At 50.7% G+C, this 27,772-nt stretch overlaps 1 protein-coding gene across 3 annotated transcripts in view; it reads right to left on the bottom strand.

Annotated features, from left to right (window-relative positions):
• Positions 1–27,772, bottom strand: part of VWA5B1 (von Willebrand factor A domain containing 5B1) — an 84,125-nt gene that overhangs the window by 35,000 nt on the left and 21,353 nt on the right. The window contains exons 1-8 of one of the 3 annotated variants that reach the window (XM_069742141.1): positions 25,515–25,609; positions 13,313–13,470; positions 12,716–12,877; positions 10,444–10,663; positions 9,492–9,622; positions 8,838–8,969; positions 6,669–6,793; positions 2,037–2,213 (exon numbers count right to left, since the gene is read on the bottom strand). In XM_069742141.1, the coding sequence (XP_069598242.1) occupies positions 2,037–2,213; positions 6,669–6,793; positions 8,838–8,969; positions 9,492–9,622; positions 10,444–10,663; positions 12,716–12,877; positions 13,313–13,451 (1,086 nt within the window). In that variant the 5' untranslated portion in view covers positions 13,452–13,470; positions 25,515–25,609. Of the gene's footprint in view, positions 1–2,036; positions 2,214–6,668; positions 6,794–8,837; positions 8,970–9,491; positions 9,623–10,443; positions 10,664–12,715; positions 12,878–13,312; positions 13,471–15,004; positions 15,135–25,514; positions 25,610–27,772 lie in introns of those variants that run through there. The other 2 variants (XM_069742140.1, XM_069742138.1) reach the window with 2 other exon arrangements.

Here is a 27,772-nt window from a genome sequence, read left to right on the forward strand (position 1 = left end):
GGGGTGCAGGCTGGGGGTCGGCACTGAGGATGAGAGGTGCGGCCTAGCAGTCGCACAGAGTATGAGGAGTGTAGGTTGGGAGTCTGAGGGGGGGATGAGCGGTGCAAGGGGGAGTCAGCACTGAGGGGTGCGAACTGAGGGTTGGTGCGGAGAATGAGGGGTGTGAGTTGAGTGTAGAGGGATGAGAGTAGCATGCTGGGGATTGGCGCCCAGGATGAGGGGTGCGGGCTGAGGGATGGCACTGAGGATGAGGGGTGCGGGCTGGGGGTTGGCAGGGGGACAGCTTCTGTCATATCGGTCTGTTATCTGCTCATTACTTCTGTCTCCCATGAATCAACTGATCAGCGGCTGTACTGAGTAGCAGGGTCGTCACAATGTATCGTTATCTGTTTTGCATCTGTCTCATCCCTCTCCTGTCCCCCCTGCTCCTCGTCATCTCCAGGTGGCAGGGCTGGCAACCTCTCACACATGGTACACGGGCTGGTGGTCAGCAGTGACGGGGCGTGACTGACAACCCCTCACACATGGTACACGGGCTGGTGGTCAGCAGTGACGGGGCGTGACTGACAACCCCTCACACATGGTACACGGGCTGGTGGTCAGCAGTGACGGGGCGTGACTGACATCCTCTCACACATGGTACACGGGCTGGTGGTCAGCAGTGACGGGGCGTGACTGACAACCCCTCACACATGGTACACGGGCTGGTGGTCAGCAGTGACGGGGCGTGACTGACAACCCCTCACACATGGTACACGGGCTGGTGGTCAGCAGTGACGGGGCGTGACTGACAACCCCTCACACATGGTACACGGGCTAGTGGTCAGCAGTGACGGGGCGTGACTGACAACCCCTCACACATGGTACACGGGCTGGTGGTCAGCAGTGACGGGGCGTGACTGACAACCCCTCACACATGGTACACGGGCTGGTGGTCAGCAGTGATGGGGCGTGACTGACAACCCCTCACACATGGTACACGGGCTGGTGGTCAGCAGTGACGGGGCGTGACTGACAACCCTTCACACATGGTACACGGGCTGGTGGTCAGCAGTGACGGGCCGTGACTGACAACCTCTCACACATGGTACACGGGCTGGTGGTCAGCAGTGACGGGGCGTGACTGACAACCTCTCACACATGGTACACGGGCTGGTGGTCAGCAGTGACGGGCCGTGACTGACAACCTCTCACACATGGTACACGGGCTGGTGGTCAGCAGTGACGGGGCGTGACTGACAACCTCTCACACATGGTACACGGGCTGGTGGTCAGCAGTGACGGGGCGTGACTGACAACCTCTCACACATGGTACACGGGCTGGTGGTCAGCAGTGACGGGGCGTGACTGACAACCTCTCACACATGGTACACGGGCTGGTGGTCAGCAGTGACGGGGCGTGACTGACAACCCCTCACACATGGTACACGGGCTGGTGGTCAGCAGTGACGGGCCGTGACTGACAACCTCTCACACATGGTACACGGGCTGGTGGTCAGCAGTGACGGGGCGTGACTGACAACCTCTCACACATGGTACACGGGCTGGTGGTCAGCAGTGACGGGCCGTGACTGACAACCTCTCACACATGGTACACGGGCTGGTGGTCAGCAGTGACGGGGCGTGACTGACAACCTCTCACACATGGTACACGGGCTGGTGGTCAGCAGTGACGGGGCATGACTGACAACCCCTCACACATGGTACACGGGCTGGTGGTCAGCAGTGACGGGCCGTGACTGACAACCTCTCACACATGGTACACGGGCTGGTGGTCAGCAGTGACGGGCCGTGACTGACAACCTCTCACACATGGTACACGGGCTGGTGGTCAGCAGTGACGGGGCATGACTGACAACCCCTCACACATGGTACACGGGCTGGTGGTCAGCAGTGACGGGGCATGACTGACAACCTCTCACACATGGTACACGGGCTGGTGGTCAGCAGTGATGGGGCGTGACTGACATCCTCTCACACATGGTACACGGGCTGGTTATGACCCCACTCCCGGGTGCGCGCCGCTCCTGCATTACCCGGACTCGGGTGACGTTCACTCCGCTCATGCTTCCGCTGCGGTCAATCAGGAAGATGAATTCTCCTTGGCTCTTGCTCAGATCGGTCGGACTCTTCTGCAGGTCCGGGCAGAAGTTCAGCATCACCACTGGGTTATGACAAATGTCCTTAATGAGCCGCTTGCGGATTATTTCCGTCTATTAATAAGGAGGAAAATGTGTTTGAGAGGCGAGAAAAGTAATTACCCCCCCGAGAGGCGACTAATTACCGAGTCTCTGCTGCAGACTCTTCCTATCATCACTGACGCCGATTCCCGCCCAGACCCCTCCGTACACGGCCCCGATCATTACAGAGACCCAGACCCCTCCGCACACGGCCCCGATCATTACAGAGACCCAGACCCCTCCGCACACGGCCCCGATCATTACAGAGACCCAGACCCCTCCGCACACGGCCCCGATCATTACAGAGATCCAGACCCCTCCGTACACGGCCCCGATCATTACAGAGGCCCAGACCCCTCCGCACACGGCCCCGATCATTACAGAGACCCAGACCCCTCCGTACACGGCCCCGATCATTACAGAGGCCCAGACCCCTCCGCACACGGCCCCGATCATTACAGAGATCCAGACCCCTCCGCACACGGCCCCGATCATTACAGAGGCCCAGACCCCTCCGTACACGGCCCCGATCATTACAGAGACCCAGACCCCTCCGCACACGGCCCCGATCATTACAGAGACCCAGACCCCTCCGTACACGGCCCGGATCATTACAGAGGCCCAGACCCCTCCGCACACGGCCCCGATCATTACAGAGACCCAGACCCCTCCGTACACGGCCCCGATCATTACAGAGACCCAGACCCCTCCGCACACGGCCCCGATCATTACAGAGACCCAGACCCCTCCGCACACGGCCCCGATCATTACAGAGACCCAGACCCCTCCGCACACGGCCCCGATCATTACAGAGGCCCAGACCCCTCCGCACACGGCCCCGATCATTACAGAGGCCCAGACCCCTCCGCACACGGCCCCGATCATTACAGAGACCCAGACCCCTCCGCACACGGCCCCGATCATTACAGAGGCCCAGACCCCTCCGCACACGGCCCCGATCATTACAGAGGCCCAGACCCCTCCGCACACGGCCCCGATCATTACAGAGGCCCAGACCCCTCCGTACACGGCCCCGATCATTACAGAGGCCCAGACCCCTCCGTACACGGCCCCGATCATTACAGAGACCCAGACCCCTCCGCACACGGCCCCGATCATTACAGAGGCCCAGACCCCTCCGCACACGGCCCGGATCATTACAGAGGCCCAGACCCCTCCGCACACGGCCCCGATCATTACAGAGACCCAGACCCTCCGCACACGGCCCCGATCATTACAGAGACCCAGACCCCTCCGCACACGGCCCCGATCATTACAGAGACCCAGACCCCTCCGCACACGGCCCCGATCATTACAGAGGCCCAGACCCCTCCGCACACGGCCCCGATCATTACAGAGGCCCAGACCCCTCCACACACGGCCCCGATCATTACAGAGGCCCAGACCCCTCCGTACACGGCCCCGATCATTACAGAGGCCCAGACCCCTCCGCACACGGCCCCGATCATTACAGAGGCCCAGACCCCTCCGCACACGGCCCCGATCATTACAGAGACCCAGACCCCTCCGCACACGGCCCCGATCATTACAGAGGCCCAGACCCCTCCGCACACGGCCCCGATCATTACAGAGACCCAGACCCCTCCGCACACGGCCCCGATCATTACAGAGACCCAGACCCCTCCGCACACGGCCCGGATCATTACAGAGGCCCAGACCCCTCCGCACACCGCCCCGATCATTACAGAGATCCAGACCCCTCCGCACACGGCCCCGATCATTACAGAGACCCAGACCCCTCCGCACACGGCCCCGATCATTACAGAGACCCAGACCCCTCCGTACACGGCCCGGATCATTACAGAGACCCAGACCCCTCCGCACACGGCCCCGATCATTACAGAGATCCAGACCCCTCCGCACACGGCCCCGATCATTACAGAGGCCCAGACCCCTCCGCACACGGCCCCGATCATTACAGAGGCCCAGACCCCTCCACACACGGCCCCGATCATTACAGAGACCCAGACCCCTCCGTACACGGCCCCGATCATTACAGAGGCCCAGACCCCTCCGTACACGGCCCCGATCATTACAGAGGCCCAGACCCCTCCGTACACGGCCCCGATCATTACAGAGGCCCAGACCCCTCCGTACACGGCCCCGATCATTACAGAGACCCAGACCCCTCCGTACACGGCCCCGATCATTACAGAGGCCCAGACCCCTCCGCACACGGCCCCGATCATTACAGAGGCCCAGACCCCTCCGCACACGGCCCCGATCATTACAGAGACCCAGACCCCTCCGCACACGGCCCCGATCATTACAGAGGCCCAGACCCCTCCGTACACGGCCCCGATCATTACAGAGGCCCAGACCCCTCCGTACACGGCCCCGATCATTACAGAGGCCCAGACCCCTCCGTACACGGCCCCGATCATTACAGAGGCCCAGACCCCTCCGCACACGGCCCCGATCATTACAGAGGCCCAGACCCCTCCGCACACGGCCCCGATCATTACAGAGACCCAGACCCCTCCGCACACGGCCCCGATCATTACAGAGATCCAGACCCCTCCGCACACGGCCCCGATCATTACAGAGATCCAGACCCCTCCGCACACGGCCCCGATCATTACATAGGCCCAGACCCCTCCGCACACGGCCCCGATCATTACAGAGATCCAGACCCCTCCGCACACGGCCCCGATCATTACAGAGGCCCAGACCCCTCCGTACACGGCCCCGATCATTACAGAGGCCCAGACCCCTCCGCACACGGCCCCGATCATTACAGAGGCCCAGACCCCTCCGTACACGGCCCGGATCATTACAGAGGCCCAGACCCCTCCGTACACGGCCCGGATCATTACAGAGGCCCAGACCCCTCCGCACACGGCCCCGATCATTACAGAGGCCCAGACCCCTCCGCACACGGCCCCGATCATTACAGAGGCCCAGACCCCTCCGCACACGGCCCCGATCATTACAGAGGCCCAGACCCCTCCGTACACGGCCCGGATCATTACAGAGGCCCAGACCCCTCCGCACACGGCCCCGATCATTACAGAGACCCAGACCCCTCCCGTACACGGCCCCGATCATTACAGAGATCCAGACCCCTCCGCACACGGCCCCGATCATTACAGAGGCCCAGACCCCTCCGCACACGGCCCCGATCATTACAGAGACCCAGACCCCTCCGCACACGGCCCCGATCATTACAGAGGCCCAGACCCCTCCGCACACGGCCCCGATCATTACAGAGACCCAGACCCCTCCGTACACGGCCCCGATCATTACAGAGATCCAGACCCCTCCGCACACGGCCCCGATCATTACAGAGATCCAGACCCCTCCGTACACGGCCCGGATCATTACAGAGGCCCAGACCCCTCCGCACACGGCCCCGATCATTACAGAGACCCAGACCCCTCCCGTACACGGCCCCGATCATTACAGAGATCCAGACCCCTCCGCACACGGCCCCGATCATTACAGAGGCCCAGACCCCTCCGCACACGGCCCCGATCATTACAGAGACCCAGACCCCTCCGCACACGGCCCCGATCATTACAGAGATCCAGACCCCTCCGCACACGGCCCCGATCATTACAGAGGCCCAGACCCCTCCGTACACGGCCCGGATCATTACAGAGGCCCAGACCCCTCTGCTTGCTGTCAGTGAGTGCCTAAGGCTTTCAGGGCATGCAGGGATTTGTAGTTGTGCAACAGCTGGAAAGTGAGCGAACCACAGCGGAATCTACAGCTGTCCCATGCACTGACACATTGTAACAGCTGCAGCTGCGCAAGCTGGATCTGGTTTTTAGCCTTTTACAATGTAAACAAGAACACACCTGTTCAGTGAAAGCAAGCAGAGGTCCTGATACCACGCACAATTGAATTTTTTAAAATTATAATTGCAGAGAAACTTGCAGTGAAATCCACATGTGATCAGTAGCTTTGCAGATGCTCTGTGATATTTTTCCTGCTCCAGTTACATCCAGAGCTGCATCAAAGGCAGGGGTGTCAAACTGCATTCCTCGAGGGCCGCAAACCATGCGTGTTTTCAAGATTTCCTTAGCTTTGCACAAGGTGCTGCAATCATTATGTGTGTAGGTGATTAAATTATCACCTGTGCAGTACAAGGAAATCCTGAAAACATGACCTGTTTGCAGCCTTCGAGGAATGCAGTTTGACACCCCTGATCAAAGGCACTCATGGAGCACAAAAACCACTGTATCCAAGTGAGGTTTAAATGCAGCTTTAGATGTGACTTGAGCATAAGACATAATACAACTGAGCAAAGTATTTGCAAAGTCAGTCCTGGCTTCAACCATCCCATGGTGGGTCTGAGACCTCATACAGTGGGTCTGGGACCTTGTTTGGTGGATCAGGGACCTTCTATGGTGGGTCTGGGACCCAGTATGGTGGGTCTGGGACCTCGTAGGGTTGGCCTTGGACCTCGTATAGTGTGTCAGGGATCTCGTATGGTTGTCTTGGACCTCACATTGACCCTCTCACCTTTTTTTCAGGGCTGGGGTCTTTTTTTGTTCCTCGTATAAAGTCGCTCTTTCCTCTTATGAACTGTTCATATTCGTACGGGGTCATGTCGCCGTCCTCCATGAGGATGTGCGGGAGATGGGGCTCTGAGGAAGAAGATGATGTTTGGTTTAATCCCCATAAATGTATAGACTCGTCCTACCTCCACTGATACAATGTTACGAGATTTTGTCTTATAACTTCCCTGCTGATAATATGGGAGACATAACAATCTGGCGGCTGAAAATGTGGTTAATCAAACATAAATCTCATGTCATGACTGAGTCTGAAGATCTAATGAACCATCTGCTCCATGTTTCTCACACTTCTTCATTTCTGGGAGGTCCCTTCATTCCTGCTTGGTCATTGTGGGGGAGGTCCCTTTATTCCCGCTTGCTCATGGGTAGGGAGGTCCCTTTATTCCCGCTTGCTCATTGTGGGGGAGGTCCCTTTATTCCCGCTTCCTCATGGCTGGGGAGGTCCCTTTATTCCCGCTTCCTCATGGCTGGGGAGGTCCCTTTATTCCTGCTTGCTCATGGCTAGGGGAGGTCCCTTTATTCCTGCTTGCTCATGGCTGGGGAGGTCCCTTTATTCCCGCTTGCTCATGGCTGGGGAGGCCCCTTTATTCCTGCTTCTTCATGGCTGGGGAGGTCCCTTTATTCCCGCTTGCTCATGGCTGGGGAGGTCCCATTATTCCCGCTTGCTCTTGGCTGGGGAGGTCCCTTCATTCCTGCTTCCTCATAGCTGGAGAGGTCCCTTTATTCCCGCTTCTTCATGGCTGGGGAGGTCCCATTATTCCCGCTTGCTCTTGGCTGGGGAGGTCCCTTCATTCCTGCTTCCTCATAGCTGGAGAGGTCCCTTTATTCCCGCTTCTTCATGGCTGGGGAGGTCCCTTTATTCCCACTTGCTCATGGCTGGGGAGGTCCCTTTATTCCCACTTGCTCATGGCTGGGGAGGTCCCTTTATTCACGCTTGCTCATGGCTGGGGAGGTCCCTTTATTCACGCTTCCTCATGGCTGGGGAGGTCCCTTTATTCCCGCTTCCTCATGGCTGGGGAGGTCCCTTTATTCCCGCTTGCTCATGGCTGGGGAGGTCCCTTTATTCCCGCTTGCTCATGGCTGGGGAGGTCCCTTTATTCACGCTTCCTCATGGCTGGGGAGGTCCCTTTATTCCCGCTTCCTCATGGCTGGGGAGGTCCCTTTATTCCCGCTTGCTCATGGCTGGGGAGGTCCCTTTATTCCCGCTTCCTTATGGCTGGGGAGGTCCCTTTATTCCCGCTTGCTCATGGCTGGGGAGGTCCCTTTATTCCCGCTTGCTCATAGCTGGGGAGGTCCCTTTATTCCCGCTTCCTCATGGCTGGGGAGGTCCCTTTATTCCCGGTTGCTCATGGCTGGGGAGGTCCCTTTATTCCCGCTTGCTCATGGCTGGGGAGGTCCCTTTATTCCCGCTTCCTTATGGCTGGGGAGGACCCTTTATTCCCGCTTGCTCATGGCTGGGGAGGTCCCTTTATTCACGCTTCCTCATGGCTGGGGAGGTCCCTTTATTCCCGCTTCCTTATGGCTGGGGAGGTCCCTTTATTCCCGCTTGCTCATGGCTGGGGAGGTCCCTTTATTCCCGCTTGCTCATAGCTGGGGAGGTCCCTTTATTCCCGCTTCCTCATGGCTGGGGAGGTCCCTTTATTCCCGGTTGCTCATGGCTGGGGAGGTCCCTTTATTCCCGCTTGCTCATGGCTGGGGAGGTCCCTTTATTCCCGCTTCCTTATGGCTGGGGAGGACCCTTTATTCCCGCTTGCTCATGGCTGGGGAGGTCCCTTTATTCACGCTTCCTCATGGCTGGGGAGGTCCCTTTATTCCCGCTTCCTCATGGCTGGGGAGGTCCCTTTATTCCCGCTTGCTCATGGCTGGGGAGGTCCCTTTATTCACGCTTCCTCATGGCTGGGGAGGTCCCTTTATTCCCGCTTGCTCATAGCTGAGGAGGTCCCTTTATTCCCGCTTCCTCATGGCCAGGGAGGTCCCTTTATTCCCGCTTGCTCATGGGTAGGGAGGTCCCTTTATTCCCGCTTGCTCATAGCTGGGGAGGTCCCTTTATTCCCGCTTCCTCACACCCTCTAGGTTCTTTAGTCCCTGAATTTAGCAGACAGAAGGTCCTTACCGCTGGGGTGGATGAGGATTTCCACGGGACGGTCATACGTGTGCTTGTTGGCCAGCGTGATCATGATGCTCTTGGCAGAAGGAGCTGAGGGGTCGGCGTCCGCTCGGATCTCATGAGTGGGACTCTCCACACCTGAAACACAGATGTGAGGTCTCTGTAATCTCCTTATCTCCATTAATTCTGACTCGTGGCTTACCTTCTCCTTTGATTCACTCATTAATCTCCTATACACCTCTTATGCAGATCTATGCATCACCATGGCTACAGACTACAAACTAACCCTATGGAGTCTTATCTTGCAAGATGAGGACAGCAGGATCAGACTACACAAGGTTTGTTTGTAGTCTGTTACCATGGAGATGAGTAGGTCTGCGCTGAAGCTGCAAACACAAATCAGGAATATTTGGAAAGTTGCATCATTGACCTATTACATGTGTGTGGACTTTCCCTCTGCATTGACCTGTGGCTCAGCCTATCCCTACCTTAGGCTTGCAGGCGCCCTCCCTGGTCTCCAGTACAGGGGTACGGGCCCCCCCAGCTGTGCACCTGGTCGTCTGCCGTCACTTGTCGCTCAGTTCACAGGATAAGCTGCATAAAGTGTCTTTACCTAAGACGTAGTGGGAAGGGTCGGGGGTATTGGTGTGGGTCACTTACCTGCTAACAAGTAGGGGGCTCGGATCTCCAGGTGGAAGGTCAGCTCGTACTCGGCCGCGTTCACCGCCTCTGTTTCTAGTAAGGTCGCCAGGCAGAGCTTCTTGGTGCCGCTGCACAATCCGGCCTCTCTCCTAGGACCACACATCACAAGTGACGGTAAGTGGAGCGGAGCCGAGATCCGAAAAGTCCCGCAGCCCCGTCTATCTGTACCGGCAGCTCCATCTGTACCGGCAGCTGCATCTGTACCCGCAGCCCCGTCTCTCTCTACCAACGGCCCAGTCTCTCTCTACCAACGGCACCGTCTCTCTCTACCCGCAGCCCCGTCTATCTGTACCGGCAGCTCCATCTGTACCCGCGGCCCCGTCTATCTGTACCCGCAGCCCCGTCTATCTGTACCGGCAGCTCCATCTGTACCCGCAGCTCCATCTGTACCCGCGGCCCCGTCTATCTGTACCGGCAGCTCCATCTGTACCCGCAGCTCCATCTGTACCCGCGGCCCCGTCTCTCTCTACCCCCGGCCCCGTCTCCCTCTACCCGCGGCCCCGTCTCTCTCTACCCGCGGCCCCGTCTCTCTCTACCCGCAGCCCCGTCTATCTGTACCGGCAGCTCCATCTGTACCCGCAGCTCCATCTGTACCCGCGGCCCCGTCTATCTGTACCGGCAGCTCCATCTGTACCCGCAGCTCCATCTGTACCCACGGCCCCGTCTATCTGTACCCGCAGCTCCATCTGTACCCGCAGCTCCATCTGTACCCGCGGCCCCGTCTCTCTCTACCCCCGGCCCCGTCTCTCTCTACCCGCGGCCCCGTCTCTCTCTACCCGCGGCCCCGTCTCTCTCTACCCGCGGCCCCATCTCTCTCTACCCGTGGCCCCGTCTCTACCCAAGTCTCTTTTTGCTCCATCTGCGCAGGCAGCGCTACAGTTCCTTAAATACATTGTTCTACAGTTCTTACAGTCTCAGGGGAGTCACCGCGGCTATGGCGCTGTCCGTGGAGGTGTGAGACACTCGGGGGACACAAACTGGTGGTACGAGGACACGGACGGCCCCGCTGGAGAGCGTTGGGAGCTCAGACGAGGTGCTGATCAGCACGGACACGCTCTCCTGGGCCGGCACTGCCCCGAGGTTGGCCACGAAGATGATTCTCTCCAAATCTTCGTCCAGAAGAATCCTCCCTGCAGCTCAGACACAAGGAAAGGACAATGAATGCCGGGGACGGTCCGAGACATCAGAGTCCGGGGAAAGAATGTGACCGGTAACATGGTGAGAACTGCAGAAGTGCGCGGTGCGGTATCCGAGACCGACACTATAGAAAGCAACGATAGCGGCTCCCCCTACAGCTAAGGGTACGTTCACATTTGCGGTTTGCGCCGCAGCGTCGCCGCCGCAACAAAACGCATGCGTCGTGCGGCCCTATCTTTAACATTGGCGCCGCATGGGGCCGCATGTGCATGCGTTGTGTTGCGTTTTACGCCGCATGCGGCGTTAGGGCGCACCTGTCTGGGCACGGCAAACGCAACATGTTGGATTTTTTGTGCGGCGCCGACCTTTTAAAAAACGCATGCGTCGTGCGGCCCTATCTTTAACATTGGCGCCGCATGGGGCCGCATGTGCATGCGTTTTGCTGTGTTTTTGTTTGCGTTGTGCGTTGCGGCGACGACGCTGCGGCGCACAACGCAAATGTGAACTTAGACTAAGAGAATGTATCTAAGCCAGGGATCAGCAACCTGCGGTACTCTACAGAAAGCAAAATCTAATCCGCTCCTGTGTGATACTGTCTGCTGAGCCGTGTATCTAATCCTATACTGTGTGATACTGACTGCTGAGCCGTGTATCTAATCCTATCCTGTGTGATACTGACTGCTGAGCCGTGTATCTAATCCTATCCTGTGTGATACTGACCGCTGAGTCATGTATCTAATCCTATCCTGTGTGATACTGTCTGCTGAGCCGTGTATCTAATCCTCTCCTGTGTGATACTGTCTGCTGAGCCGTGTATCTAATCCGCTCCTGTGTGATACTGTCTGCTGAGCCGTGTATCTAATCCCATCGTGTGATACTGTCTGCTGAGCCAGCTCTCCCCATCCCAGCTCTCCGCATCCCAGCTCTCCCCATCCCAGCTCTCCGCATCCCAGCTCTCCCCATCCCAGCTCTCCCCATCCCAGCTCTCCGCATCCCAGCTCCCCGCATCCCAGCTCCCCGCATCCCAGCTCTCCGCATCCCAGCTCCCCGCATCCCAGCTCTCCGCATCCCAGCTCTCCGCATCCCAGCTCCCCGCATCCCAGCTCCCCGCATCCCAGCTCTCCGCATACCAGCTCCCCGCATACCAGCTCTCCGCATTCCAGCTCCCCGCATCCCAGCTCCCCGCATCCCAGCTCCCCGCATCCCAGCAGTGTGCACCATTTCCCTCTGTGTCACTCGCTTAACAGGAATCCAACACCTCAGTCTAATGACCTGGAAAAGGCGGCATCACAAGCTGCAGATAACGGGGTCACACGTCGCCCCGGGGTGATACCAGAGAGCAGTCACTAAGGTGCAGTAGATGAACAGACGGGGTATTCTGCTGCTCTCTGGTATCAGCCTCCTCCCTGCCGCTCTGCTATGGCCCTTTGCATACATCAGTCCCTGGTGACACCTGCTGGTTACAGTTGGGTACTGCGCCCTCCTGTCTGGTCTCCAGTGAGCTGTAAATGTATCCATGGCCCCCAGAATCAATGGAAAAAGGCCAAAAATAGACATCGAGGGGTTAAATATGTTCATGTTACAAGGTGAGATCTCCGTGGTAACAGCCGATTATGCAGTGATCACCAAGAAGGTAGAGGCAGAAATGTAAGGAGGGGGCAGAGCGGAAGTGAGCAGGTCCCACCACATCTCAATCCTGGGAGCAGAACAGGGTGGCGGCCCCTCGTGACCCCTCTTCATAGGATGGGATTAGATACACGGCTCAGCAGACAGTATCACACAGGAGAGGGTTAGATACACGGCTCAGCAGACAGTATCACACAGGAGAGGATTAGATACACGGCTCAGCAGTCAGTATCACACAGGAGAGGATTAGATACACGGCTCAGCAGACATTATCACACAGGACAGGATTAGATACACGGCTCAGCAGACAGTATCACACAGGACAGGATTAGATACACGGCCCTTGTCTGCAGTGATCACGCTGACACGGCACACGGGATGAGATGCACGCTCTGGCGGTACTGTAATGCCGCTCTCACCGTTCCCGTCGGGCAGTCTCCCGCTGGACAAGCTGCAGTAATCGTAGTAGGATTCGTCCATTTTGCCTTTGTCCTTGATCTGGACGGTGACGATTCTCCTGCAGATAACGGCCTCGAAGCCGACGACCACCGTGTGCTCATTGAGAGGAAATACGAAGAGCGCTGCGAGGGAGACGGGGGACAGTCACTGCCGACACGGTGATACAAGAGACCGGCCAGGCCCACGCCGTGATACCACCTCCCACCTGTAGGAGTGCTGTGCTCGGCGTGACCCGTGCCTTTACGTAGGTCAGTGGTTGTTGGATACTTGTATTCTAGAATGGTGCAGGACGGTATTATATGGGGACTATGCGGCATTATAACGTGGGCACTGTAAGGCAGTATTACGGAGATACTGTATATTATTGGGCAGGTGCTACCATGTGGCCTGTATATGGCGGTATTATCTGAGCACCATGTGGCGGTATGGAGACATCAGAATGAGTAGAAATACAACACTATAGAGAGCCACTTTGCTTATTGCCCAGGGCTGCATTCTGATTTCCGCTCTGGGCTCCATCGCTTGCAGGTAACGCAGACATCAGACTCGTTAGTTACCTTCTACGGGCTGAGCCTCGGGGTTGCTGTAGGTGAGCGAGGCCGTCATCCCCAGGGCGTAGCCGCTGACGCAGGCGCTTATCTCGGCCGACGTCAGGGGTAAGGGGGCGCCCGTGAATCGGTTCATCAGCCCGGGCATCTTGGCTCCTGGTTCAGGCCTAGTGGAGAATAAGAAAGCATTACTGACTGAGCAATGAATGCCGCAGATGGTCAGTGGTGGACATGTTGGGAGTTGTAGTCTTCATAACAAGGGCTGGTGGGTCAGTACCTCTCAGGAACTGGAAGAGCGACAACCAGATTTAGGAAGCAGAAATCTGCTTAGAAAGGTTGTCAGCTCCCCTCCCCCACTCCGTCGGAACAAAAAGTGGCCGACGTAGAGTGAACCGGAGAAAAACGCCGCCAGGATAATGTGCGCTGCACGATGAGGCATCACGGCGTCCGTGCTTTGGGGTTTCTAGTGGACAAGATATGATAGGCATTTCTGGCTACTCAGGGGGTGAAATGGGCAATGTCTTCAGTAGCAGACGGGCCAACAGGGCGGGGAGTTTACCCGTGTGTCTGATATGGACAATTGCTTCTACAGCTTCAACTAGTGCTGTGTGCCCATTGGGAGCGAAGAGGGAAGGCGGCACGGAGAGGGTGGCATGCAGAGGGAGGGCCGTGTGGAGAGGGCAGCGTGGAGAGAGAATGGCGTGGAGAGAGAATGGCGTGGAGTGGGCAGCATGGAGTGGGCGGCGTGCAGTGAGCGGCATGGAGTGGGCAGCGTGCAGTGAGCGGCATGGAAGGGCGGTGTGGAGAGGGCGGTGTGGAGAGGGCAGCATGGAGTGGGGGGCGTGCAGTAAGCGGCGTTCAGTGGTCGGCGTGGAGAGGGCGGTGTGGAGAGGGCAGCGTGGAGAGAGCAGCGTGGAGAGAGCAGCGTGGAGTGGGCAGCATGGAGGGCGGCGTGCAATGGACGGCGTGGAAAAGGCGGTGTGGCGTGGGCGGCAAGGAGTGGGTGGCTTGGAGAGGGCAGCGATGAGTAGGCGGCATGCAGTGGGAGGCCTGGAGCAGGTGGCATTGAGAGGACTGTATGGAAAAGACTGAATGAAGAGGGCAGCATGGAGTGAGGCATTTAGAGGGTGGCATTTAAATGGTGGCAAGGAGAGGGCACCATTTAGAGGAAGGCATTTAGAGTGAGGGTGGAGTGGGCGGCATGCAGTGGGAGGCGTGGAGTATGTGCATGGGGAGGGCGGCATATAGAAGGCAGCATGGAAAGGACTGTCACTGATCACTTCTCCGTGGTGTCACTTGCCTACTCTCCCACGTGACTTGGGGTTGTGCCTGCAAGGGTTAATCTATCTCCCCACTCTCAGTCCAGCATTCAACCTCTGTCCTATGCTGTAATGGGAGCATAAATCACACACCGACCCAGGCAACACACCCGCTCATACACACTGCCACCACTCATCAAATACACGGGCGATGAGTCCAGGACTAATAATAATACTAATAAAAATATGTCGATCACTCATAAGGCTCACACACCTTAGGCTATGGATTCTTTTAGAACATTCAAGGTTCAACTTGTTAAAGTTTTATACTTTAAAAACAAAAGGTTCAATGCTTAAAATAAGAAAAAGGTATAAAAATATGATAATAAAAAGACATATAACTTATGCAAAACAGTGTCAAAATAAACAGGAGAAAACTTACAGAAATTATCTAACTGGTAGTTGCTTTCTACTCCCTGAGGGAAGGAAGAATGTAGATTGGATCACACCAGCTTCTCGGGCTGCCCCCATCATGTGAACACAATTCTCTGTCTGCAGCCTAAATTAATAACTTTGCTCTGAGGTCAGGTTTCTAGACCGGCCTCCCAGGTTAATATCATAATTGCTGCCTGTTTGATTAGGCCACGGCCGCACCCCCAATGAATATATTATTTTCTCTTGTGAAAAGGTTCTCAGGAATAGATACCCTCAGGCCGCAATTACCATCTCCCCTCCAAGACCTAGTAGGTGCCAAAAGTTTGCTTCTTCTTGGCCCTAGCTAGACCTCCTGGGGAGATAGGGAGACCCAATTCTACTAGTCCCAAGGAACTACCTATTAACACCTAGGTGTGACTTGCCTTCAGGACAGATGTTACATTATCACTAGTCACACATATAACCCTAGACATATGTCCCTACACACATATAGATATATAGATACACATATTTCACCACAGACTGTATGGAAAAGACGACACGAAAAAGGGCAGCATATAGAGGGCAGCATGAAAAAGACTATGGAAAAGACAACATGAAAAGTGCGGCATGGAGAGGGCAGTGTGGAGAGGGCGGTGTGCAGAGGGAAACATGGAAAGGACTATGGAAAAGACAACATGAAAAGGGCGACATGGAGAGGGCAGTGTGGAGAAGGCAGCATGGAAAAGATGACATGAAGAGGGCGGCATGGAGAGGGCAGTGTGGAGAAGGCAGCATGGAAAAGACGACATGAAGAGGGCGGCATGGAGAGGGCGGCATGGAGAGGGCAGTGGGGAGAGGGCCACATAGAAAGGGCAGTGGGGAGAGGGCGGCGTGCAGAGGGAAGCATGGAAAGGACTATAGAAAAGACGACATGAAGAGGGCGGCATAGAGAGGGCGGCATGGAGAGGGCAGAGGGGAGAGGTCGGCATGCAGAGGGAAGCATGGAAAGGACTATAGAAAAGACGACATGAAGAGGGCGGCGTGGACATAAACAAGACATGATATAGAGGGCACAATAGAAAGGGCACCAAGGAGAGAGCAGCACAGAGTCTGGAGCGATCAGGGTCCTCTCTCCACTGCCTGATAAATCAGCCTCTCTGCCTGACACCACCAGCATCACACACTCTGACTAATCATCAGCTGCCGCATCTTCTGGGAGAAGTCTGAATATTATCATACAGCAGATGACGGTGATAACGGCCGACACCTCCTGGCCTCAGTCTCTGCTGGTACTAAAAATGCAAAAGAATAAAAAGAGAGGAAAAGAGGCGAAGCAACGACTGACAGCAACTGCAAACACACAAGGGAGGATTCATAGATTATGTGACCACCGTGCCCTGTACTGGCTGCAGAAACTGCAAATTAGTCCTAAAAGAGCAGAAGGAGTGCCAGGAGATGCCAGCTCTGAAGCCTGGTGAATAGTGAGTGCAGCTCTGGATTATAAAGCAGGCTGTAACTCAGGATCAGTAATGTAATGTATGTACACAGTGACTGCACCAGCAGAATAGTGAGTGCAGCTCTGGGGTATAATACAGGATGAAATTCAGGATCAGTAATGTAATGTATGTACACAGTGACTGCACCAGCAGAATAGTGAGTGCAGCTCTGGAGTATAATACAGGATGTAACTCAGGATCAGTAATGTATGTACACAGTGACTGCACCAGCAGAATAGTGAGTGCAGCTCTGGGGTATAATACAGGATGAAATTCAGGATCAGTAATGTAATGTATGTACACAGTGACTGCACCAGCAGAATAGTGAGTGCAGCTCTGGGGTATAATACAGGATGTAACTCAGGATCAGTAATGTAATAAATGTACATAGTGACTGCACCAGCAGAATAGTGAGTGCAGCTCTGGAGTATAATACAGGATGTAACTCAGGATCAGTAATGTAATGTGTGTACACAGTGACTGCACCAGCAGAATAGTGAGTGCAGCTCTGGGGTATAATACAGGATGTAACTCAGGATCAGTAATGTAATGTATGTACACAGTGACTGCACCAGCAGAATAGTGAGTGCAGCTCTGGAGTATAATACAGGATGTAACTCAGGATCAGTAATGTAATGTATGTACACAGTGACTGCACCAGCAGAATAGTGAGTGCAGCTCTGGGGTATAATACAGGATGTAACTCAGGATCAGTAATGTAATGTATGTACACAGTGACTGCACCAGCAGAATAGTGAGTGCAGCTCTGGAGTATAATACAGGATGTAACTCAGGATCAGTAATGTAATGTATGTACACAGTGACTGCACCAGCAGAATAGTGAGTCCAGCTCTGGAGTATAATACAGGATGTAACTCAGGATCAGTAATGTAATGTATGTGCACAGTGACTGCACCAGCAGAATAGTGAGTGCAGCTCTGGAGTATAATACAGGAGGTAACTCAGGATCAGTAATGTAATGTATGTACACAGTGACTGCACCAGCAGAATAGTGAGTGCAGCTCTGGAGTATAATACAGGATGTAACTCAGGATCAGTAATGTAATGTATGTACACAGTGACTGCACCAGCAGAATAGTGAGTGCAGCTCTGGAGTATAATAAAGGATGTAACTCAGGATCAGTAATGTAATGTATGTACACAGTGACTGCACCAGCAGAATAGTGAGTGCAGCTCTGGGGTATAATACAGGAGGTAACTCAGGATCAGAAATGTAATGGATGTACACAGTGACTGCACCAGCAGAATAGTGAGTGCAGCTCTGGGATATAATACAGGATGTAACTCAGGATTAGTAATGTAATGTATGTACACAGTGACTGCACCAGCAGAATAGTGAGTGCAGCTCTGGGGTATAATACAGGACGTAACTCAGGATCAGTAATGTAATGTATGTACACAGTGACTGCACCAGCAGAATAGTGAGTGCAGCTCTGGAGTATAATACAGGATGTAACTCAGGATTAGTAATGTAATGTATGTACACAGTGACTGCACCAGCAGAATAGTGAGTGCAGCTCTGGAGTATAATACAGGATGTAACTCAGGATTAGTAATGTAATGTATGTATGCAGGGATTTCGCTGTTTATGTGGTTCATACATAAATGTGGACGCAAAAGATAAGTGAGCAGCAGATTACTTGGTAGTTGTAGTTGACACTCCACATTCTTTCACATTCTTGACAATCAGGAAGATTACGAGACAATCTGAATATATTAAGAAAGATTTGTGGTTTAGAGATTAGTAAAACAATGGCTGAACTCCCACAGGGGAAGCAAATTGAGACTCTCCTAGAGTGTAAAACAAGCGAAAACACAAGATTTTGCTGCTGGTTCTTGTCATGAATATTAATAAGAAAAACACCAATAAATTACACTTAAATAAAAGCCTAAAACGTAAAATTTATACAACCAACATAAGCAGCGGCAGTTCTCATTTCTTTTACTGTAAATAATAGAATGTGAGAAAATATCTGATTGGCTGCTACAAGAAAAACCGACAATCCTACATAACGGGACTAAGGCTCAGCTAAAGACAAAGAAGGAGAAATGTGCGGGACCCTCTAATCTCAGACCAACCGGCTGCGCAAATCTTATGATTATCCACATTTATATATATATATATATATATACTATATAAAGCTGAATGTGTATGTGTGTATGTATGTATGTATGTCCGGGATTGGCATCTGCACCGTCACAGCTACAGCCACAACATTTTGCACAGTCACACGTCTGGACCCCGAGAGCGTCATAGGCTATTTTGTGAGGCGAAATTTTAACTCCGCGCTTTCCAATTCACCAAACAATTTTGCCCCTATCTACATAATGGGGAAAAAAAGTGAAAGGAAAAGTGTTGGAGGCAAATTGACAGCTGCCAGATGTGAACAAGGGGGACTTAAAGAATGAGAGCGATGGCGCCAAAGAGTATATACCGTACAGTTACTAAGGTGGGGCCCCAACATGGGATACTCATCACACACGGGGATATGAACACACACAAAATGCGCCACACACTACCACGTGCTTGAACACATATCACCCTCAACACACATTTCACCACACATACACCAACCTCGCCACATAAAAGTCAAAACACAAAAGTCACCGCTCAAAACTCACCACGCGCAAAACTCGCCACATGCAAAACTAGGCTCACGCAAAACTCGCCACAAGTGCAAAACTCACCTCATGGAAAACTCCCCACACGCAAAACTTGCACACGCGGAAAAATTGCCACATGCACAAAATTTGCAACACATGCAAAAGTTGCCTCACACAAAACTTGCACATACTCAAAAGGCACCACACATAAAACTCGCCACGCACAAAACTCGCCATGCGCAAAACTTGCTGCACACAACTTGCTACACTAACCTGTCGCATGCAACTCGACACACAAAAAGTTGCTACACGCATGTCGCCACACAAAACTCATCTCACGAAAGTCGCTACATGCATGTCGCCACACGCAACTCAACACACACAACTTGACAAACGAAACTCGCCCTAAAACACACACAAGTCTGGTATTAGCCTTCAAAAATAAAAATCTGAGCAACAAATGTACCATATAGGAAATACGGCAGCTGTCAGTCACATGACCTGTCTATTATGTGTATGTGTGAGCTAATATATACTGCCAGGGGGAGGGCTTCCTGTTGGCTGGGGATTTATCAGGCTGCCAATTTATCTTACAAATACTGAGGTAAAAATACTGAGCAAATAACGTGTGAACGAGGTCTAATACAGGAGGAGATGACACACAGGTATATACTATATACAGGAGAGATGACACACAGGTATATACTATATACAGGAGGAGATGACATACAGGTATATACTATATACAGGGGAGATGACACACAGGTATATACTATATAGAGGAAGAGATGACATACAGGTACATACTATATACAGGAGGAGATGACATACAGGTACATACTATATACAGGGGAGATGACACACAGATATATACTATATACAGGAGAGATGACACACAGGTATATACTATATAAAGGAGGAGATGACATACAGGTACATACTATATACAGGAGGAGATGACATACAGGTATATACTATATACAGGAGGAGATGACACACAGGTATATACTATATACAGGAGGAGATGACACACAGGTATATACTATATACAGGAGCAGATTACCTACAGGTATATACTATATACAGGAGGAGTTGACATACAGGTATATGCTATATATAGAAGATGACATACAGGTATATACTATATACAGGAGGAGATGACACACAGATATATACTATATACAGGGGAGATGACACACAGGTATATACTATATACAGGAGGAGATGACATACAGGTATATACTATATATAGCAGGAGATGACATACAGGTATATACTATATATAGGAGGAGATGACATACAGGTATATACTATATACAGGGGAGATGACACACAGCAGGTATATACTATATACAGGGAAGATGACATACAGGTGTATACTATATGTAAGGGAGATGACAAACATGTATATACTGAGGTGAAAATGAAAAGGTGTGAGTGCAAAATGAGAGGAGTGAGGGAAAATAGTGGAGTGATCGGAAAATGACAGATGTGAGGTCGAAATGACAAGTGTTAGGCGGGAATGAGGGGGAAAATAAGAGGGGGGAAACGAGAGGTGTGATGGGAAAATAAGAGAAGTGAGGTGCTATAACTAACCACAGATATTTACTATGCCCAGGCAACGCCGGGCTCTTCAGCTAGTATATATATATATATATACACACACTGTCTGGAAACTGTGTAAGAATGAACGAAGAAACAGAAAAAGTTGTGATTCTATAAAGGTGAAGCCGTCACTGAGAAACACATAGAACTGTGCGCTGCAAGGAAAACGAGACTCAGCCACCAACAATATACTACTATAATACTGCCCCTATGTACAAGAATATAATTACTATAATACTGCTCCTATGTACAAGAATATAACTACTATAATACTGCCCCTATGTACAAGAATATAATTACTATAATACTGCTCCTATGTACAAGAATATAACTACTATAATACTGCCCCTATGTTAGTGACTCTATAGCGACAGGGTCTGTTCCGCAGGATTGGCGCATAGCAAATGTGGTGCCAATATTCAAAAAGGGCTCTAAAAGTGAACCTGGAAATTATAGGCCAGTAAGTCTAACCTCTATTGTTGGTAAAATATTTGAAGGGTTTCTGAGGGATGTTATTCTGGATTATCTCAATGAGAATAACTGTTTAACTCCATATCAGCATGGGTTTATGAGAAATCGCTCCTGTCAAACCAATCTAATCAGTTTTTATGAAGAGGTAAGCTATAGGCTGGACCACGGTGAGTCATTGGACGTGGTATATCTCGATTTTTCCAAAGCGTTTGATACCGTGCCGCACAAGAGGTTGGTACACAAAATGAGAATGCTTGGTCTGGGGGAAAATGTGTGTAAATGGGTTAGTAACTGGCTTAGTGATAGAAAGCAGAGGGTGGTTATAAATGGTATAGTCTCTAACTGGGTCGCTGTGACCAGTGGGGTACCGCAGGGGTCGGTATTGGGACCTGTTCTCTTCAACATATTCATTAATGATCTGGTAGAAGGTTTACACAGTAAAATATCGATATTTGCAGATGATACAAAACTATGTAAAGCAGTTAATACAAGAGAAGATAGTATTCTGCTACAGATGGATCTGGATAAGTTGGAAACTTGGGCTGAAAGGTGGCAGATGAGGTTTAACAATGATAAATGTAAGGTTATACACATGGGAAGAGGGAATCAATATCACCATTACACACTGAACGGGAAACCACTGGGTAAATCTGACAGGGAGAAGGACTTGGGGATCCTAGTTAATGATAAACTTACCTGGAGCAGCCAGTGCCAGGCAGCAGCTGCCAAGGCAAACAGGATCATGGGGTGCATTAAAAGAGGTCTGGATACACATGATGAGAGCATTATACTGCCTCTGTACAAATCCCTAGTTAGACCGCACATGGAGTACTGTGTCCAGTTTTGGGCACCGGTGCTCAGGAAGGATATAATGGAACTAGAGAGAGTACAAAGGAGGGCAACAAAATTAATAAAGGGGATGGGAGAACTACAATACCCAGATAGATTAGCGAAATTAGGATTATTTAGTCTAGAAAAAAGACGACTGAGGGGCGATCTAATAACCATGTATAAGTATATAAGGGGACAATACAAATATCTCGCTGAGGATCTGTTTATACCAAGGAAGGTGACGGGCACAAGGGGGCATTCTTTGCGTCTGGAGGAGAGAAGGTTTTTCCACCAACATAGAAGAGGATTCTTTACTGTTAGGGCAGTGAGAATTTGGAATTGCTTGCCTGAGGAGGTGGTGATGGCGAACTCAGTCGAGGGGTTCAAGAGAGGCCTGGATGTCTTCCTGGAGCAGAACAATATTGTATCATACAATTATTAAGTTCTGTAGAAGGACGTAGATCTGGGTATTTATTATGATGGAATATAGGCTGAACTGGATGGACAAATGTCTTTTTTCGGCCTTACTAACTATGTTACTATGTTACTATGTACAAGAATATAACTACTATAATACAACTCCCTATGTACAAGAATATAACTACTATAATACTGCTCCTATGTACAAGAATATAACTACTATAATACTGCCCCTATGTACAAGAATATAACTACTATAATACTGCCCCTATGTACAAGAATATAATTACTATAATACTGCTCCTATGTACAAGAATATAACTACTATAATACTGCCCTCTATATACAAGAATATAACTACTATAATACTGCCCCTATGTACAAGAATATAACTACTATAATACTGCTCCTATGTACAAGAATATAACTACTATAATACTGCTCCTATGTACAAGAATATAACTACTATAATACTGCTCCTATGTACAAGAATATAACTACTATAATACTGCCCTCTATGTACAAGAATATAACTACTATAATACTGCCCCTATGTACAAGAATATAACTACTATAATACTGCTCCTATGTACAAGAATATAACTACTATAATACTGCCCTCTATGTACAAGAATATAACTACTATAATACTGCCCCTATGTACAAGAATATAACTACTATAATACTGCTCCTATGTACAAGAATATAACTACTATAATACTGCCCTCTATGTACAAGAATATAACTACTATAATACTGCCCCTATGTACAAGAATATAATTACTATAATACTGCTCCTATGTACAAGAATATAACTACTATAATACTGCCCCTATGTACAAGAATATAACTACTATAATACTGCTCCTATGTACAAGAATATAACTACTATAATACTGCCTCCTATGTACAAGAATATAACTACTATAATACTGCTCCTATGTACAAGAATATAACTACTATAATACTGCTCCTATGTACAGGAATATAACTACTATAATACTGCTCCTATGTACAAGAATATAACTACTATAATACTGCTCCTATGTACAAGAATATAAATACTATAATACTGCCCCTATGTACAATAATATAACTACTATAATACTGCCCCTATGTACAAGAATATAACTACTATAATACTGCTCCTATATACAAGAATATAACTCCTATAATACTGCTCCTATGTAGAAGAATATAACTACTATAATACTGCGCCCTATAAACAAGAATACAACTCCTATAATACCGCCCCCTGCAGGCTATTGCATACATTTTCTCTTTTGCAGACGGTATATAAAGGAGCATTGTTTGGGGAGGGATTCTGCAGACTATGATGAGCTCCTTTGTGTCCTGTGTGATTGTGCAGCGCTGAGATGTTGGTAATTTACGGATCGATGTTGAGAACAATATCTCCGGGAACAGATTATTCTTCTATTCTTTGCGGAGTAATTGTCTGTGTGACCGGAGGGCGGCTGGAGTCGCATCCATTGATACAGCGACACCAGCACAGACGGTCGCATCCTTTCCCTGCAGACTATCACGCCCAGGAGCCTCGGATGCAGCATTATTACTGACGATTATGGCGGGGTTCATTATATTATGGACTTGTTCTCATTTGCCCTCAGTGTTACGGCCATGCCCGGCAGCACTTGGCCCCTGTGGGCATTTTATGATCGGCCATTAACCGTGTCAGGAAAAATAAAATGCAGAATAAAATAAAACTTCACGTATTTTAATTCCCAGCGATCATGGATAATATTCCCCGTGGCCGCCGTTTGCGTCGCGCTCTGCCTGATCTTGTCTGGTTTTCTATCCATCATGCAGGACTGAGGCTCCTGGATCCGTCACCACCGCCCGAGAGCTGCGGCTGGAAAACTCCCTGAAGTGTCAATCAGGCAGGAATGAAGAGGAGCCGTTATGTTTGCAGGCACAGAGGCTGCAGAAAAATCAGCCATGACAAAGCCCCCGAACCTGAGAGACCCTCTGCCACATAAGAAGGCAACGGTCAAAATTATTCACCCACATTAGCGTTACTGGTATTAATGACTCCCACAGTCTGAGGAGCCCTTTATATCCAGCTTCAGGAACAAGGCGAGAATCTGGCATTTAGCTATGAATCGCGGTTGCAGTAGGTTATAACAGCCAGAGGTGAAGCAGGTTATAACAGCCAGTGAGGCTGTACTAAGCACTATAGATGCAGAGACTGCAGGAGTCAGTAAAAGTTTGTTGTGAATTTGGACCACCTTTACCAACTCCTGCAGTCTCGGCGTCTTTAGTACAGTCACTCTGGCTGTTATAACCTGCACCAAACCAATAAAGGAAGAACATCCAAAATATTTAATCACAACTCGTTTTGTTGGTTTATTGCAAAACAGCATAAAGTTTGTAAAACTTACTAAACTGAATGTGCAATGGGGGACTATTACAGTCTCAGCGTCTTTAGTACTTAATAGAGCGTCTCTAGCTGTTATAACCTGCAGTAAACCAATAAAACAAGAACAATGTAAGGAAAATATCTGTAAATTTTACTAAACTTAATTTGCAAGGGGTGTTTTTGAAGTCTCAGCATCGTTAGCACTTAATAGAGCCCCTCTGGCTGTTATGACCTGCAATAAGCTGATAAAACAAGAGCAATGTAAATATCGGAACGCAACTTGTTTGATTGCAAATAGCAGAAAGTTTGGGGATTTTACTAATAAAACTGAATTTGCAATTTCCAGAAGTGATGACGTGCCGTACCATGCGATTGTGTTTCTGACCGGACTAGTTCCGTACATGCACCGCTGTGGGCGTAAAGCTATTTGGTAACTTGAGGCAATGGTACGACCAAGGGGGTTCTGCATTATCCCCGCCCCCCGTTAAGGTTGTCGCACTTATTTCGGAGACGTGATCGTGGCCCGCTGAAGGTAGAAGTCATGGCGCACGATGCAGAACGCCTCCTCGCTTTCTTGACTGGCACGAACCTGCACATTATCCCCCTTTATGTTCTGCCGATGATGACTCTCGAGGTATAAAGAAGCCAGGATTACTATGATAAGAATCCCGGAGACTTCAGGCTCTAAGCTGCGCCATTTAATACAGTACCTGGGTCTGTGGGCGCCAGGTTGTCATTATCTGCCCAGGTGTGCAGCCGCTCATTACCGCCACATGAAGCATTAATTACCGCCTCAATGTCTTCTCCCTGCTAACTACAATCTGCACGTGTTCGGTCACGTTCCCATGTGTGAAAACTCGGCTTTTATTATTGCTATACCGAAAAATAAAAAAAGCAATCTGCTCTGATTATTGGATTTTTGCTGCATTTTATTATGCATTTTTGCTGCAGAATTAATGCAGATTTTTTTTAGTGCAGAATGAATAAATGTTTCCAGGCTCAACCCCCATAAAAAAAAAAAACAGGGTTGGCACTCCTGTGTGGGTGCACATTCACACTGCGGCCATTAACAGACACATGCATCCTAGAATGAAAACTGCATAGAAACCATTAGGCGCGTATGTACTAACACACATAGATAACACAGGGGACGAAGCTGGTCAAAAAAGCGTAAAAGAGGTCCAACCGTGAGCGGAGGGTACGCCGATGTCCTGGAGAGCCTTACATGACTCCCTCATCACTCCAGACATGAAAGGAGTTCCTTGGTCAATCCGGGGAAAAAGAAGCTCTCGGGCAGAGTAGTTTCTCAGTGGTACCCGCTCCAGGTACAAGGTTGCACCAGGATGTATTGGTGCCCTCTGGTGGACTTAACTAGGGGTCCGACAAGATCCATGGTAATTCGGCCAAATGGGACCTATATAATGGCTAATGGCTCTAGGGGACTGGGGAAGTGGGATACGGGAGCACTTAGCTGGCAGGTGGGATAGGACCAGCAATCGTTAGTCTCTCGGTGACATCCAGGCCAGTAGAACCTCTGAAGGACCCACTCTTGGGTTTTGTCTACACCCAGATGCCCACCCAATACATGAGAATGGTTCAGATCCGACACCCTACGCCTATAGGGCGCCGGTACTAACAGTTACCCTATTACCTCCCCTTCAGTTTGGTAGCCCGGTAGAGCAAGTCCTCATTTACCACAAAGTATGGAAACCTGGCTCTTGAGCAACCCCATTTAGAACAGTAACATTATCAAATGCCCCTTTCAATGTAAAGTCCTTTATTTGAACAGCCCCAAAAACAACAAACTCAGGAATGTCGGCCTCATTGGTCACCGGCTGGTCCTCGTCGCCAGCAAGGACAAAGGTGCAACTCATCTGCCTCCGACTGCGATGGGGACTGATTATGGTCGAACCGGTTCTTATCTGAGTAACTTGGCGCCCCACCTTTTCGCCATAGAACACTGCCTTATTATTACTGGGTGTAGCAGGTCTCTAACTACCCCGACCTCAAGAGACTCAGTGCCAGTTAGTTTTTATGGTTACTGTAGCGACAGGGTAGGCTTTGGGGTCCCTGTTATGATCTGGTGGCCTAGGAGCAGCATGAGACGTACTCTGGAGAAGGTGGTCCCTGTACTGACCGCAAACCCTGAACTTAGCAGCGCAACTAGAAGTAGCCGTGGGGGGTACCTAACTCTCCCTAGACCCCTCGACACAGCCTAAGCTCTAACTACCCCTAAAGACAGAAACGGGAAAACTATCTTGCCTCAGAGAAAATCCCCAAAGGATAGACAGCCCCCCACAAATATTGACTGTGAGAGGAGAGGGAAATAACATACGCAGACATGAAATCAGGATTTCGCATAGGAGGCCATACTAGCTAAAAAGAAAGAATAGGACAGAGTACTATGCGGTCAGTATTAAAACACTAGAAAATATCCACCACAGAAAATACAAATCACCACATCTGACTAAAGACATGGAGGGTACATCTGCATCTCCAGAGATACCGCTTGGCTTCAAAAAATCCTTCACAGACAAAGCTGGACAAGACAAAACATGAAAATGCACAGAACTATAAGGTCCACAAAAAATCTGGACAAGACAAAACATGAAAATGCACAGAACTATGGTCCACAGCAGGTGGACAGCAAAAACAAAGCCAGAATTTATCTTTGTTGAAATGAACAGCAGAACAGGAGAGACCAGGTATGGATGTGAATCCTCCAAAAACAATGGACAACTGGCACTGACTAAAGGATAAAGCAGGACTTAAATAGCCCAGCCCAAATTGCAAAAAATGGATACACCTGATAAATGCTGCGATCCAACTACCGCAGCACTACCACTCATAACCACCGGAGGGAGCCCAAGAGCAGAATTCACAACAGGTCCCCGTGAATACAGCAGAGGCCCACGAGCTTTCCTGGGAACAACTGGTGGGGAACTGTGGAGCTTATCAGGGTCACCAG

Source organism: Ranitomeya imitator, chromosome 10 (assembly GCF_032444005.1).
Source record: "Ranitomeya imitator isolate aRanImi1 chromosome 10, aRanImi1.pri, whole genome shotgun sequence".
NCBI classification, from domain to species: Eukaryota; Metazoa; Chordata; class Amphibia; order Anura; family Dendrobatidae; genus Ranitomeya; species Ranitomeya imitator.